Source organism: Corvus hawaiiensis, chromosome 5 (assembly GCF_020740725.1).
Source record: "Corvus hawaiiensis isolate bCorHaw1 chromosome 5, bCorHaw1.pri.cur, whole genome shotgun sequence".
NCBI lineage: Eukaryota > Metazoa > Chordata > Aves > Passeriformes > Corvidae > Corvus > Corvus hawaiiensis.
In genome coordinates this window covers 23,919,661-23,935,916 of record NC_063217.1, presented here as the reverse complement: position 1 = coordinate 23,935,916, position 16,256 = coordinate 23,919,661, and the positions used below count along the sequence as shown (strand labels likewise).

At 35.9% G+C, this 16,256-nt stretch overlaps 1 protein-coding gene across 1 annotated transcript in view; it reads left to right on the top strand.

Moving 5' to 3' along the window:
- The window catches only part of RFC1 (replication factor C subunit 1), a 34,374-nt gene that overhangs the window by 3,082 nt on the left and 15,036 nt on the right, over positions 1-16,256 (top strand). The window contains exons 2-5 of the mRNA XM_048304331.1: positions 2,126-2,254; positions 3,214-3,289; positions 13,606-13,838; positions 14,572-14,646. Coding sequence (XP_048160288.1) covers positions 2,126-2,254; positions 3,214-3,289; positions 13,606-13,838; positions 14,572-14,646 — 513 coding nt within the window. The remainder of the gene's footprint in view (positions 1-2,125; positions 2,255-3,213; positions 3,290-13,605; positions 13,839-14,571; positions 14,647-16,256) is intronic.

Below are 16,256 nucleotides of genomic sequence, written 5' to 3'. Positions count from 1 at the left end.
TAAAGAAGGTTGTGCACAGATGTCAATCTTCCTTTGTAGCTTAGGGCTGTGTATTTTAAGTTTGCATTTCATAAACCTTGTATAAATCTTAAAAAATTCTAATATTATTGCCTATGCTTAAAACACCAGAAGGTTCTGCAAAGCTTTTGCCACAATTATGTGCATTTTAAAACTGATCCCAGAACCGTAATCCAAAACTAAAGGTTTAGTTAGAGGAAAAATAGTGAAATTAATAAATCTTCTTAAAAGCCTGTGGAGAAGCCTACTGAAAAGCTTTAGAAATAAGTTAAAGCAGACATGTGGTTTTAAAGTGGGCTAACCAATGTAACACATGTTCCCTGCTACCACTTTTAAGGTGTATAAGCTTGAAGACTGTAATTTTGGGATGTATTCATGTTCCCTCACATAACAATTGCCAGGTAGCACAGAGGTTGGCAGAGGATGGTAGATTTGCGGAGCACCTCACTTACTAGCTAGCAGTTTTTGGTGAAAACAGTAGAATGAATGGAGCCTTACTGTTGATCTAAAATTAAATCCTCAAATATTTTAAGCTTTAAAGTAACAACTATTACAAAATGTAAACTTTAAAGTCACTTTATTTTGCAGTGTTGTATTAAGTATTTAAATTATTTTGCTACATAAAAGATCTAATGAGACTTGTTCTTCTTTTGCCAAGTTACCTTAAGCCTAAAAAGAAGTCAGTAATAACGAGTATAATTGAGTGATCAGGTCCACAAATCTACTTGGAAACTTTTTGAATAGATGCTCTCTTCAAATCTGTTAGCTATAGGTATCAGCAGTCAAAATTTCAGAGCTTCTATAGTACTGCATTTATATTGTAGGAATATATGTAAAATAGTGGAGTGTTGAAAATCTGTGCTTCAAGGCATGAATTCCATGGATGGAAAAATGTGAAGTCACACTGAGGAAGAACGATTTTCAATCTACCATTTGCTGAATCTGTATTAGTACCTGCAGTTAAAACACAAAGAGCCTAAATTTTTACAGGAAACAACATTTCCAATTCTATAAAATTGTTTTAAGTGTACTAAATTAAGTTATACATGTCCCATTTTTTGTTTATGCTTTCAAATCAGATGTTCCATTGATTTTAAGCCCTAAATCCAAACTGACAGAGTGACGGTTAGAAAAAGAGCCTCAAAGACCCCTTATTATCAATCAGACTTGATGCCAGTTTCCTAAGAATGTACTACTTTACTTGTGGTTCCCTGTAATAATAAAGAAGTGCCAGCTGAAGTCCATGATAGGGAATAGCTTTCAGCTGGGTACAGTGGAGTCCTGAGCCCTATCCTTTACCTGCTATATATGATTTAGGCCAGGTACTTTCTTTCTCTGAAATGGCTGCTAACCCTGGCAGTAGTGATAACAACCAGGTACTTGTTTTCTCAATTTCTTTTAATAAAACTGGATTGCTAGATTTTAAAAACAGAAGTCAGATGCGATTTTGTGTATACAATAGTGATTTTCTAAAATTTAAGCTTCAGCTGCTGATTTTACATGCTTAGAAAGTTTGTTATGGCTGTATTGTGGTCAGGTACTAAAATAAGGTAACAAAATTGATCTTGGTGTTACTTTATTTAAATTTTGTAAGTTTCTTGCTGGCTAGTTTTTTAATGAGGTGTAAGTTACTGTCTTAAAAATTTATGAGAAGGTGGAAAATGCAGTATGTGTTACTACTTCACTCTTTCAAGCTCCTGGTCCTTTTCTGTCTTTCTACATTGGGCACTACTTCATAAGTGTGTTGATCATATAAACTATAGAAATATTTCAGTCCAGGTTTGTGACAATCAGAAAAAAAGAATTCTAATGATACATCTGTCTTAAGTCATTGTATTTCATTGCTGGTGGAAGTTTGTCTTGCATTTTGTATTGGTGAAGATGCCCAACTAAGGAAGAAATAAATTTTTTTCATGATTCGAAGACTAGAGTCAGGTGGTGAGGGTGTCTGAGCAGCTACTTTTAACTATCTGGGCTTTGTTTTCTGAACTGTAAACAAAATTTCAAAATCAGTAAATGCAATGGAGCTGCTGAAAAGGTCACGTAAGTGTAGTGTGAAGAGCTGTCTGTATTTAAAAATTTATAAATCTGCTTTCCCTTTTACTAGGATATCCGGAAATTCTTTGGTGTTGTACCACCTGGAAAGCGACAAGAATGTGAGTCTGTGAAAAAGAGTGAAAGAATTAAAAATGGTGAAGGACCCTCAAGTGGGAAGAAAAGGGAAAAGGAGGCTAAGGTTAGTTTTGCTTTTCATATTTATGAAGTGCTTGGTTTCTCTGATGCAAGATTGATTGTGTATCTAGCGTTTTTTAAAGTCATGGTTCTTCTCACATACTAAAATAACAGACTGTATGTCAGTTGTTTTTACAGGTATGGGAGGAAACTACCACTTAAAATTAACTCATAGCAGTAAAACTTTGTAGGTGGTGAAGAAAATTGCTAGTTAAAAAAATTTGGTTTGTAGGACAAAGGTAGGTATAGAAGTTCTTAGGGTTAAGAGCTAGTGTAAGAACAGTCTGATATATTTGAAGTTATTCTGACTATAGCCGCAGTTCTCTAAGTAGGTTTGGTTATGTAATTTTTAGTTTAATAAACCCAAGGTTTATGCACAGTAGATGCAGACATAGCAAAGACCTCATGCTTACAAATGAGGTAAAAGTCTGTGGTGTAGTGCCTGCTGACCAGTTTTTTTACCCAGGTGTTTTAACACCTGTAAAGGAAATGTTAACACTGTGTTTGTTGGGATCACTTCTCTAAACCTGCTGCAAAGACCAAATTCTTTAAAATGACTGGTTAAAACTAGATTGGGTTCTGGTTTCAGACTACTTTCCATGTTAATCACCTGAGCTGTATAAAAAAGAAAGCAATGGCTAAAGCTAGTTTTAAAATCACTTAAAGAATGGAGAGATTTCTAATAGGATGGAATATTTAATGTGAAACATAACAGTTTGGAAGAAAGAGCTGGCTTAAAAAAGTATTCTGACTGTATAATTTCAGTGTGAAAATTCTTCCTTATTTTCTCTCTGCTGCATCTTTCCCCCTCCCACGCAGGGGTTAGGACTGTTTGTAAACGTAATATTGGAAAAGAAATAATTTCTGTTAGAATTTGTTTGAAACTCATAAATTTGGATGTATGACTGTCTGAAAGCTGAGAGGATCTGTGTAATGGTTGAACTAATGGACTGTTACACTTAGGTGAATAATTCACCCAGTGAAGACGATTCCAAACAAAAGCGGACAAAAAAGAAGAGAAGAATAATCTATGATTCAGGTAGTGTTCAAAGTTGTTTCTGAATATTCCTTTGTATTTTTTGCATCAGCATGCAAGGTTGATTAGGTAAATTGTATATTTGAAAGTTTTTTGAGGTTTTTTTTTTAGTCAATGCAAGTAAAACTTTTTTCATGGCAAATATTGATGGATACAGGTGTTTGATAATAATAAGAGTGCCAGGTATGTAATATACAATGCAAGGTAACTTTTAACAAAACAGCTGTTAAAAAAAACCCAAAACACAACCCACACGCAAAAAAAACCCCACAAAAAAGAAATTCAGATGATTAATTTTATCAAAACTTGGGAACTTTTTTTATTGCTATGAGATTGTATATACACTGTGGAATGCTTTAGGTTTTTGATTTTATTAAGGAAAAATAACATCCTACAGTGGGTACAGGAGGCTGATTATATACTATAACTTTACATTTCTTTGCACTGCATGAACATAATATAGGAGATTGTTTTAAAAGCAAACTTGGGTTTAATTTATTTGTCTTTTCCTATTAAAAAAAGTCTAGTAAATGTTTGTTCCATAGTTAGAAATTTACAGTATGAAGCACAGAGAATATAATTTGAAGATATCACATTCTGAAAATATTCTTTGGAGTATTACAATAAGGGAAACCCATTTTATAGCACTTACATCTTAAAACATAACCCAAACAACAAAAATCCCCAAACAAGAAAACCCAAGCCCTTGCATGTCAAGATGTTAGATTAAACTAGAAATGTCAAGCTTTAAAATTAAATTTTCTGATCTGCTATGTAATTTAAATCCTCTTTGATGGTATTCTGTATCTTGTTGTGAAGCTGTAGAAAAGATTGCAGGTGTTCCTACAATTTTTGACTCCTACCAAAGACTTCAGCTTGAAATTTTAGAAGCGGTCTCTTTAATAGAAGACTGCTTTTCTGGTTGAAGAAAAATGATCACAGAAACATGTCCTAATAATGCAATTGTATATAGAAAAGTGTTTTCAAATCTTTAGATAAAATGTTTTATAGACAGTTCCTGTTCAGCAGTAAGGAATAGTAGGAATACAAAATTAATATATTGCTCAGCTGATACCTTTAAAGTACTGATATTGTTTGGAGATTCTAACCCTTTAGTAGTAGGAGAGAAAAAGAGAAATAGTACTCTAAGCTCTTCAAGATGGAAAACTCTGTGGGTGGTTTTGTTTTCATTTTTGTTTGGTTGGCTGGGTTTTTTTTGTTGATGGGGTTGGGGGATTTTTTGTTTGGTTTTTGTTTGTTTGTTTGTTTTTGTTTGTTTTTGTTTGTTTTTTGCTTGTTGTGTTTTGTGCAGGGTGACAGTATTCAAGTCAACTGACTGTATCCAGTCTTTTTTTTAGATATAATTACAGTATATTTGTGTTTATCATGGGAAGAGGTAGGCTCTATACATTAGCCCTCTCTGACACTTGTTAGTTGTCTCTACTTCTTCAGTTCATCCTGCTGATTCATTTGGATGCTGGGATACATAATCCACAGTAGTGTAAATTTGTCATCTCGACAGCTTTTGGGATGTGGAGAATGGTTGGTGATGAGTGGCAAGTCACCAGTGTTCTCCTGAAAAAGCAGAGTACCACCTCAGTGATTTTTTTTTTTTTTTTTTTTTTTTTTGTCTGTTGTTAGTTTGTGGAATTGGTTTCATGGAACACAGCAGCATAATATTATCTTTTTTGTGGGTTTGGCATTGGGTTTTTTTCTGGGTGTTTTTTTAAAAATGTTTGCTTGTTTGGTTTTGTTGGGTGTGTTTGGCTTTTTCTGAAGTAAGCTGCTGTGGTATCTTTGATGGTCGCATTCTTTTTCAGAAAGGTTGTTATACAGGTATAGCAGTTACTGAAATAAATAACAAAGTATTGTTATGTAAACAAAAAACACTGTCAATGCTGGGTTCTGACCAGATTTTCATTTAGTCATTTATGTGATGCATGAAAAGCGGAGCTATGCTCTGACCTTCCTACCATGGTAGGAATATGGAGTCTTTTTCTCACTCAGCTGAATATATGTGAACACATGTTAACTGTTAGGCTTTAAGTAACAGATCACATATGTGTATGTGGAGGAAATCTACATTTATGTTGTGGTCAAAATACAGATTCAGAAGAGGAGGTGTCGTCAGTGAAAAAATCCAAGAAGTCACCTGAGAAAAAAGCAGCTACTTCAAAACTTGGTAAAGTTCTAAAGCAGGATCCTGTTGTTTATATTTCAGAGACAGGTAATGGAAGAAATATATCATTATATGTTCACCTATATTGGGGGGGGATTATGTTACAGTGGGATGGACTGTTTGACTGATATACTCAGATGTGACCATAAAACCTAATATTGAGGAAGACAAATTATGTTCTCCTTGGATGGATTGTTTGACTGATATACTCAGATGTGACCATAAAACCTAATATTGAGGAAGACAAATTATGTTCTCCTTGAACAAGCTAACCAAAAACACTTCAGAAGTTCAGCCTCAAGTACTGTAAAGTCACGGGAGCAGGCTGAAAACTAAGCTGATGTTGAGTAGTGGCTTAGGTTGATTTAAATAGGCATATAATTTAATGAGGTAATGCTTCCTTGCTTAAAGAGAATTCTATAGATTATGGAGAAGAAGTTAAGTACCTTTAATATAGTTTAGCTGCTCAGTAGCATACTTAGAAATAACTGTTGGCTGCAGGTTTGAAAACATGCATGTTTTCAAATGTTATTTTACTTGGTATATAACGTTCCATGTGTAATCTCTGCGTGATATGTTGGTGACTACAAAAGTTCTTGGTTTTGTCTGTAACTTCTCAACACAAACATTTAGTTTGTCACTTGCTGCAGTGGTTGCCGGTACTTCTGCACCCAGTCCGAGTTGGGCTGAACCTGCAACTTCTGTCTTCTGCCTTCTGTATTTGTCTCTGGAGCAGAGTTCTTTACTAGCCACAGTGCTTCCTGAAGAAACTGTGATTGAATTAACAGACTTGAATCCAAATCTGTTTTGATAAAACATGGTTTTTAAGTAATAGAATTTCAGTAGTTCTTCTGTGATCTTCTTTGAGTTTTATTATCCTTACTTTGGAAGAGTGGACACTGTCCGTAGGTATGGTAGTATTTTTTTGCTAAGTTTACTGCTGAACATAAACATTGCCTCCCTATAATCATACCATGTATTTTTAAAACAAAAAGGGATTGTTTGCTGCAGTATTGCATTAGAAGTGTGGCTCAACTGGGTTTTTTTCTATACTTTTCTTCCTCCTTGGGGTCTTTTCAGAATTCTTGTCTTTAAGATACATTGTGCTTATTTTGCTTGTCCTAGGTAGTTAACCTGGCTGTACCATGTCAGGTATTCAAATGAGCTCAATTTTCCAAAATAACATGAACATTTTATTTGTTGTACTTACCCTTTTACTCAAAGCTTTGCTTCCTTTGGCAGTTTTGCCCACAATTCTTTCCTAATTAAAAGGATCTTTAAAAGCATTTATCCCAGCGTAGGTAAATGATCAAATTCCTGGGGAATAAACAGTACATATTTAGGTTTATTATGCAATTCCAAGTGGTGTAATCAAGTTTTTCTGCATAGGGGTACCACGGGACCACTAGTCAAGGTTATTAGTGAAATCCCTGAAAGCCATGGGCTCAAGGTTACTCTTATCAAAAGAGTCTTAAGTACACACAGGGTTGACTTAACAGTGCATTTTAAAACAATGCCTTTATAACTTTGAGACATAATGCTTGAATTTTGTTTACATTTAATTTCTAGAAATTGTTTCTTCAGCTTAATGGAACTGTCAAGCTGAGTGCATTTAAGTGGTATCAATCCAGTAATTAGCTTGAGATAAATATGTTCTACAAGAATAGGAATATAGACATATAGATAGAAAAGATCCTAACAAAATTTGTAGGCATTTGTCCTTTTCTTGTTTTTACTGTTATGGAACTAAAAACTTAAATCAAGAATGTGCTGCTTGGACTCACTCAGAAGTCAGAATCTCATTCTCAAGAGTTCTGTCCATGGCAGTGTTTGAAAGAGCCTTTTGGCATCAAGAAGACAGTAGAAGTTTGGTAGTTAATTCCCTCAACCTATTTTTCAGTTTAATTTGAAACTTTTTTCATCTTGTTGCTTGAATTTCTTTTCAGCTGTTCAATATAATTATGTGGGATACAGCTTTCTCCAAAAGTGTTTGGGGAAATTAACCTTTTGGTTTGTCTAAGAGTAGACTGATCTGGATTACTGTGTTGCTTTGTTTCTTATTGGCTTGTGAACAAGTTAATTTTTTAAAAGGCAAAAGAACAAAGCAAGAATAATTACTCTTTGGTTTTTGTTGATACATTTAATCTAAATAAATATTTAGTTTAACGATGGCCAAATATAAAACGAAGTTATTCTGTACAGTAACAAGGGGACAAAAAGCCTTTTTTTGTTGGTAGTACAGTCTTAGGGGATTGGGAAAAATCCAAATGTTCTCATTAAGAGAACATCCAAATGTACTCATTAAAATAATACTTGTTCTGTTTAATGAGGTACAGAACCTTGAGCTTTGTAGATGACCTGTTATTGTGGTTTGTTGAACTTCATCTGGTTTCATCACAGGTGGTGATTTAGCAGGAATTTTGACTTCTCTTGAAGTGAATACTTAATCTTTCATATACATTGTGCAGAGGTAATCATGTATATGTAGCGATTGCCTTGATTGCTTGAATATCTTTAAAAAAAGAAAACCCTTGTTGTAGTGGTAGTCTGAATTATTTATAAAGGTAGAAAAACTGACATGGTAGGAACTGAGGAGGTCTGTAGGCTACTGGAAAACTGTTCCTTTAGAGCTTAGAAGACAGGACAAAAATAATAGCTTGTGGAGGTCCTTGCCGAATAGAAGCTCTTTTAATGTAGAGAATATTAGGGATGGGGAAACAAACAAACAACAAAACAAACCCAAACAACCTCTGACAAAAATTTAGTTAAGTGCTAATACTGGTGGGCAAAAAAAATAGTCCCCACATTCAAGCACAGGTTCAAATGAGCAGCAGGTTGTCAGTGAATAAGCATGTCTTGCACTGAAATATTTCATGAGGGAGTAAAATACTGTCACTGGCACTTCTTAGGCAATACTTGTGTTCTACTTACTTATGGCAAATGCTATACGTAGGTGAAATGTGAGGAGGGGATAAATAGTACTCTATGTACCAACTTTCCTCTAAAGTGTTTCATGCAAGGTCAGTTGAGGTGTAGTTGAGCCTTAAGGGAGTTTTGAAACATACTTGAGGAGTAAGAGTGGGTTCTGGGAGAAATCCTCTGAAGAAGCTGGGATGGGTGTTGCAGAGGAGAATGTAAAAGTTATTGAGGAGTGAGCCCGTTTAAAATTAATTTGGTTAAGTTTGGGGATACCAGCAGTACAATGTAAGGGTCGTGTAATGGTAAATGTGCTCTTGAACTCAAACTCTTAAAGAGTTGAGAGGAGTGTTGTATGAACATAGTAAATGTATGATAGTAGTTAACTCCCTGAATAGGGGAGTAAGGGTAAACCAGGGGTGTGGATGAAGTTAAATATAATCTTACTCTTATAGAAGTGGTCTCTTTTTCTTTCTACAGAAACTAGGATAACAGTAATATTGAGAAATAAATGTAATTTTGACTAAAAAAAGGATTCATTTATCAGAAGACATTGGAATTACTTGTCAGCCTGTATTTCAAACATGGCAGGACATGAAATAAAATTAATTTTAGTTTAGTCTCTGTAGCAGCACTTCAAGCTGTACCTGTGTTAGCTCAAGATTTTGCTGCTTTCCTCTGCCTGTTCCTATTTTCCATGCTGGAGACCTTTTTGCTCCCTTTCAGATCTCCTTATTGAGCTGCCAGAGTAACTGGTCTTAATGTGGTTAATCTGCTGGATTAGTTCAAAATGTAAAAAGAGGATTTATGTTTAAATTTTTCTTCTCGCTGATTGATTTTGTTTGAAAACAGAGCATTGTGTCCTGAGAGGCTCAGTAAGTTCTGTTGCCTGAGCTGCACCTGGAAAAAATTGGCACATTTATACGTGCTTGGATTGCTTTAAGTTATTTTTGTTCATGTTTTGTAATTATTCACATGGCATTACTGAGTGTTCCTGTCATGCACGGAACTTCAGGCAATTAAACCAGAACATGAAATTTCATTGCATGGTGGGGATTCAGATCTGCTTCTGTGAACTACTGTTGTAGAAAAGTAACCTGCTCAAGTGAATAAAAGTTTCAGTAATAATAAGCTGGAATGTGTTAATGGACTGATCACTTCTAATTGCTTGCTGAGGTAATACACACAGCTGTTTCTATGGCAAGTGCAAGCATTTCATTTGGAAGGAGTTGCTGTAATTGATGGGTTTGCAGCTATAAGATAATTTACTGTGTTTTAAATATATTCACCTTTCTTACGTATTTTGATGGTCCCAAAACAGCATACAGACTTGACTAAGAATTTTGTTTGGTATGTATTGGACTAAGGATATCAAAGGCTATGTAGTTTGACACTCAAGTGTCTAACTCTAAGAACGTGGTAGTTAACTGCATTTCAGTCTTGTGTCCCTAAACCTTTTTATCTCAAAGTGAAAAATAAAGCAGAGGCAACTTTCTGCTGTTACCTTTGATAATGGGAAAATCCAAAAATAATTTTGTTTCAGGGGTGTAAAGGTGAAATGATTCAGGTAAGCTTTATATTTTTATAACAGCACAGAACTGTGATATGTCAATGTAGGCCAAGTGCTAACAATTGTGGTTTAAAGTGCATGTTTGCAGTACATCTAAAATCAATTAGCTTTTTGAGAAATGGCATGAAAAGTCTAAAATGACATAGTGACATAATATCTACATTTAAAAATGTAAATTGCAACTACTAGCCTTTTTAAATGAGGAGAAATTAAAAATAAACTTTGCTAGTCACACATAGCATGTGCTCTTTGGAAGAAGTTACAGCGGTTGAGTTGGAATAGACCTGCTGGCTTTTTTGAGAAGTGGTTATCTTAAAGGTAATCTTTTTAAAGATTTACTTTAAGCAAAAGATGAGTACAAAACTCAATCCTGCCAAGTGTTGGGAGTGTTGGGTACTGACCCATGCATAGGTAAAGTGAATAAAGTCAATACTAGGACTGTAGACAAACCCTATTTTCTGCACCCTCAATACAGCTTAGACAGCAATGCCTGTTGCTGGAGATGGCAAGTTCTTTAGGACAGGAACTGTTTTAAGTACTTGCACAGAAGTGGTGTCGTTGAAACTGAAGAACGTCCAGAATATTACCCTTTCATACAAGTAATGTAGATTTAATGATTTTAGGATGTAGTCCTTTAGCTCCATATAGAAATCCTTATGTACTAGTCTACAAATGCCAATTCAACATACATCATAGTAAGTACAAGTTATTTGTAACCTGTAAATGCCCTGCCTATATTTGGAGTTGGTTTTATGACATCATAGTAGGCTGTCCCTGCCTCAAATATTTTGTATCTTAAATAGAATAGGAACCGGGAAATTACATTCTCTGGTGATGAGCAACTCAACAGTACAGAAATAATAAATTAATAAAATTATTTCATTGTTCTGAAGGTGCTCTGAGGATCTGTCCTATACTGCTTGTTGCTGTTGTCCCTGCCTGCAGTAGATTGCTCCCTTTTTAGATGGGCTGAGGTCATTCCTGTACCCAGGCCTTTTAAAAGGATCTGAATTTAAACAATGTTTAAAATAGGCTAGATAATTTTCATCAGGCTGAGTTAGGGAACAGCTGCAGATGTTGCTCAGTAATCAGCAGGTGAAACTCTTTTGAGAAAGGGTGAGGATAGGAAAGAGGAAGAGGACTAGCAAACAGTTACAAGTGACCTGCTGGCGTTGATGTATTAACATAATTGTGGTACTGCTGGAACGGTATATAAAAGCCAGCTGTGCTTTAGTGTCACGGAATAGCTCTTAAAACCCTCAGGATGATACTGTTCGTTGCTAGGGAAGTTTGTCCTCCTACATTGCCTGGCATAATAGATCCCTGCTTCATGTGTAGTGTTTGCATACAAAATAATTAGAAGCAATCTCCTGATTGTCACTGCGTGTGTGTTCCATTGATCACATGATTAGCTTTCCCTTTGTCACATGTACTTGATTTCCAGAAGCCTCAGCTAAAATGTATTTACTTGTGTTTGTAGTTCTGAGCTGATCCTGGGGGACAAAAAAAAGAAGTGTATGTTCAGGATATTTTTTCATTGTGTAACACACGAAAATGGGTCAATGTAAGCAGGAAATACTGTTATTGGAATAGTCATGTTCTGCTATAGAAAGGTTTTACAACAGAAAAGTCGCCTAGTTGATGATGAAATTGATTCCTGTTTCTTGGTGAAGTCCATGCCCCTGTATAAGGCTATCTCAAGGTTTGCCCAGTAATTGCTATAAGAATGCAATTAATCTACAATTTTTACAAGTTAAAATCCAAATTTTTACTTGTATTTTCCCACAAATTATTAACTTGCTTGTATGAAAAAGAACATATCTTCTTCCTTTTACAAGTCATGTGTTGAGAATAGTGCAGCAGCAATAGTAGTACTCTTCTTGGCATTTTCAAAGTTGTAAATAAAGTTGCCTACATGCTTGTAAGGAGACTGGAAGCGTGCAGCTGATTAACTTTGCTGTTCACTTCTGTGGCAGTAGGTGTGTGGGAACAGTTTGTTTCGAGGAAGAAGTGTTAAGGTTTTACTGAAAAAGTTGGTGTTCATCATACTTGAAATAAGGGAAGTGCCTGGAGATCAGGTGAATTTGCGATGTGCTTATGAATTTCCTGAACCTGGGATGAAACTATAGCCTGAGTGTCAGTCCCCTAAAGCCTCTTTTGAAACCCACTTAATAGAATGAGGCTGGTTTTGTCTCCTAATGACCACTTCCGTGTTCTCATTCTCCCTTTTCTTTATTTACATTTATCAATGACTGTTCCTGAGTGAGTCTCGTTTGTCTTCCGCCACTGCTTGCAGTCAATAAATGCTTCTAATCCTGTAATTTCTTGTAACAATATAATTAGAGCCAAGTTCTGATTATTGATAATACATAGTACTGGCTTCATAAATGACTTAAGTCTGTATATTTTTAAATTAAAATCTAATTGTATTTACTCTGCTGCTTTCTACTTGAGAGAAAGCAATATCCCGTTGGGTTTTGTTGCTATTTATGGTTATAAGTGAATAATGAAAAAAATCAAAACTGCATACAGATCTTCTGCTAACAATAATGATAAGTAACAATTCATTTTTAGCATCAAGCAGTTGACAGATAGATGTAATTACACCTGTATTAATTGCTGATTTCCAGTAACAGTATATTTTACTCCTGCAAATATATTTTTTTGTTAAACTGAAAAATTTGAAAGAACCAAAAATATTCTTGAAATTGTTTATGAGATAAGCAATCTCCTATTCAGACTTGAAACTATCATAAATTAGGAGTCTTAAGCATCTAGAGTCCAAATCTCCCTGATATGTCATAGTTTGTTAAATTGAGCTAAATGGCAGTAAGAGATTTACTGCTGCATCGGGAAAATAAATTGTGTTGAGAATAGCAAAGCTTTTAGCTTTGTGTAAAACTTGCTGCTGTCAGCTGGGGGTCTGGGCTTGAATTTTCTCTTCCATATATTGCTTTGTGAATTGAGTTGGCTAAAATGCCACTTTCTCATGGATAAATTTTTATCCTTAGGCATTTTCAATTTAACTGCTGAACCAATTTACCCCCTTACAGATGCATGTTTGTGTTAGTTTTTTCCCCTCTCTCAGCTTTCTCTCGAAGGAATAGGTGGAATCCTGCTTGATTCTCATTGTATTCTGCCTTGTAAGTGTTCAGTAGCAGGAAGTTCTGGCTGATGCCTGTAACACTCTAAAACACTGCCGTCTGTTGAGAACAGGTGAAACAAAAAATAATTGTTTCCCTCCATCTTTGTCTAGAATACAACAAAAATAAGAGATGACAGACATAAAACATCTTCTAAACTTAGGGAAGTGGTAAGAAAACAATTTTTTGTATGAAAAGAAATATGGGGACTTAAATTAGGGGTTGCTGGAAAATGAACATGTTTTTGTGATAATGCTGTCAGTTTAAGTTCTGTTAAAAAACAAATGTTTAGAACAATCTGTGTTTATGATATGCTGAGATGAGTGTCTAAAATATCTCTAGTTTGAGAAAAGTAAAACTAGACTTCAGTTAGAGGCATGCAAATAAAACTGCCTCTGTTTCTGTTCCTCTCAAGTCTTTCCGCTGCTTTTTTACTGTGTCTGATGCTCATTTTGGGGGATTTTCTCTCAGTTCTGTTTACCAGAAGTAATGGAATTCTCTTTGTGTTTAGATGAAGAGGATGATTTTGTCAATAGAAGAATTTCCCTGAAACCGAAGGAGAATGGGACATCAGCCGTTGGCTGTCCAGGAACAAACATTGTCAAAAAAGGAGAGGTCAAACCACAAGCTAAAAGCAAGCCCCTGTCTCCAGTGAAACAGACTCCCACCTCTGCACTTGATTACTTTGGGACAACGAGTGTCCAACGGTCAGAGAAGAAACTGGTAGCAAGTAAAAGGAAAGAGGTGAGTACTGATGATGTTCTTTAGGCTGCTTGTGTGTCTGAAGGCAGATCAAAATGGACAGTTTGGTGACTGCAAGGAAGTACTTAACTGCTGCTCTACCTCATGTTACTCAGTAATGATGGCTCAAACAGAAGTTGAGCTCTGATGATACGTGTGTGCACGTCAAGTCCTCAAATACAAGTTCAGAGTAGCATTGCCGTGTTTCATAAGATAGCACAAAGTTGAAGGTAGTGTTTTCTTTATTGCCTCTTCTCAAGTGACTTTTCTGGAAATTCATTAAGTTTTCTGAGGTTAGTGAATGGAAGGGATAGCTTATATTTGAGGGTGGAGGGCAGACAAGAGAGGAAGAAGGTTGTTTTCCCAAGCTTTATGGCGCACACATACTCATGGAATAATAAAGTACCAAGTAAAGTATGGAGGAAATTAAAAATTCCCAGGGTAGTTATTGATTTATTTTTCAAGTGAGCCAACTGTGATAGCTTCAGAGATGTTCAGCATTGTTTGAAGAAGTGAGATGTTTGTATTATAGCATGGTCTTGTTTTGAATAATAAAATCCCTTGAAAATAGCCTTGTTTAATAGTGTTTAAGTTGGAGAGCTAGAAATTAAATGTTGTATGTCTCATTCACAGTCCTTTTCTAGAAGCATACAGAAGTAATCTGTACATATTAAATTACTGTAATTGACACAGTAATAGGGTAACTGAATGGTTGGTCTTTTTTTCTTTAATACAGCCTTCACAAAGCAGAGATAGCACACTAGATGATGAGGCCATTGCTAGGCAACTGCAGCTTGAAGAAGATTCAGAGGTAAAAGCTTTACATATTTAATGCTCTATATCAAGAGCAGTTTGTTTAACTTAAAATTGTTTTTCCTTAAGAAATTGAGATGGACTTTCCAGGTATGCTATAAGTAAGTTCTCCCAGTTTGAGTCAAATTAAGGGAAATGCTGTGGGAGGAACGTCCCCTTCAAAGAAGGCAGGTTTTCAGCTATCCCTCCCCCACCAGGTTTGGAAAGAAAATTCCTCGGAGGAAAGTGAAAAAGGAAAAAAAGTTATTTATTTAACAGTGCCTGCAGGCACAGGAAAAGAATAATGCTAAATACTAAAACCTCTTGCTGTGAAGAAAACCCGGGTAGATTTCCGAGTCCTTTGTGGGTGTCGTTTTCTCCTCTCTGGAGCTGGGGTTCAGCAGGGCCTGCTCTGGGCCTCGGTGGAAAGCCCTCCCAGTGGGGTTGTGATACTCTGGTGTTCTGAGCAGTCCAGAAGAGAAGAAGCAGCCGCCAAAGTCCCAGGAAAAACTCCTTGCTTTAGCTAATGAACAAGGAAACTAGCTGGAAAGCAAAAGGAACGTAATTCTCCTTCCGCTGCAGAAGCGGAGCAGCTGGGCAGGAGAAGCCAGCGAGTTTATCTCTGGTTTTGAACGCAGTGCCGAAGGAATTCCACTGGCTTCCCCCGCCTCTTAAAGGTCTGCCTTAAAGCTACAGAAAGGCACACGATTCATGTCTGGGCATAGAGCAGGCGATAGGGGATACACATCATAACGTCACCCCAAGATATAAGTGTAATAAAATTCATCAATATGTGCAAGTATGGTTATACAGTTATTTTTATAGGCATTATTTTAGTTATGTAAATAGAATGTGTCACTCTAATCTTATTTTCTCTCTATTCAGACTTTTTCTGTCTGTGCAGCTGATATACCTATAGTAAGCCTGCCTTTCACACAGAATTCACTTTCTGCTTCCTCATGTTTTGGTAGTGTTTTGATGGTGTTTTTTTTTTTTTTCATTCTCTGGAGTGAAAAATTAAAAGTCATTGCCATCCATGATGTGTTTTACTTGTCTTCCGAATTTTCTTCTACTTGAGAAGAATGTGAATGACCCTCACATGTCTTAAACTTTTCTATTTGAATCAGTACTAATATGAGGGAAAGGTACACTTACACATATTTACTTGCTTTTGGGAAAATTTGATTTCCCACATATATTTGAAATATTGAGTATTATCTGAAGTAAGTAGATTGTGCAGACAAATCTACACCTCTGAAGGTAAGGATGAAAATAAACGAATCCCGCTTCAACCTATTAGAAAGTTAAACAACCTGTCAGGAAAAATAAGATGATGTCTTTCATTTGAACTAATCTTACCTATAACAGTCAGAGTTTCTGTACATCAAAGTACTTTATATCAGATGTATGTCTGCCTCAGTCTGGTTTGCATTTGGTGGTCACTGCCCTTTTCCTTTCTCACTATACACAGGAGGGTAGATGCATTTCACTGTTACAGGCACATACAGACAGTGCCCGTGGCATACTGGTTTTATAGTCATCTATTGGGATCCAGAGCATGGCATGTCAGATTTCAATTGTGAAAGTATTTTTGTTGTTCTCTTGTTGAAACAATGGTCAATATTTATT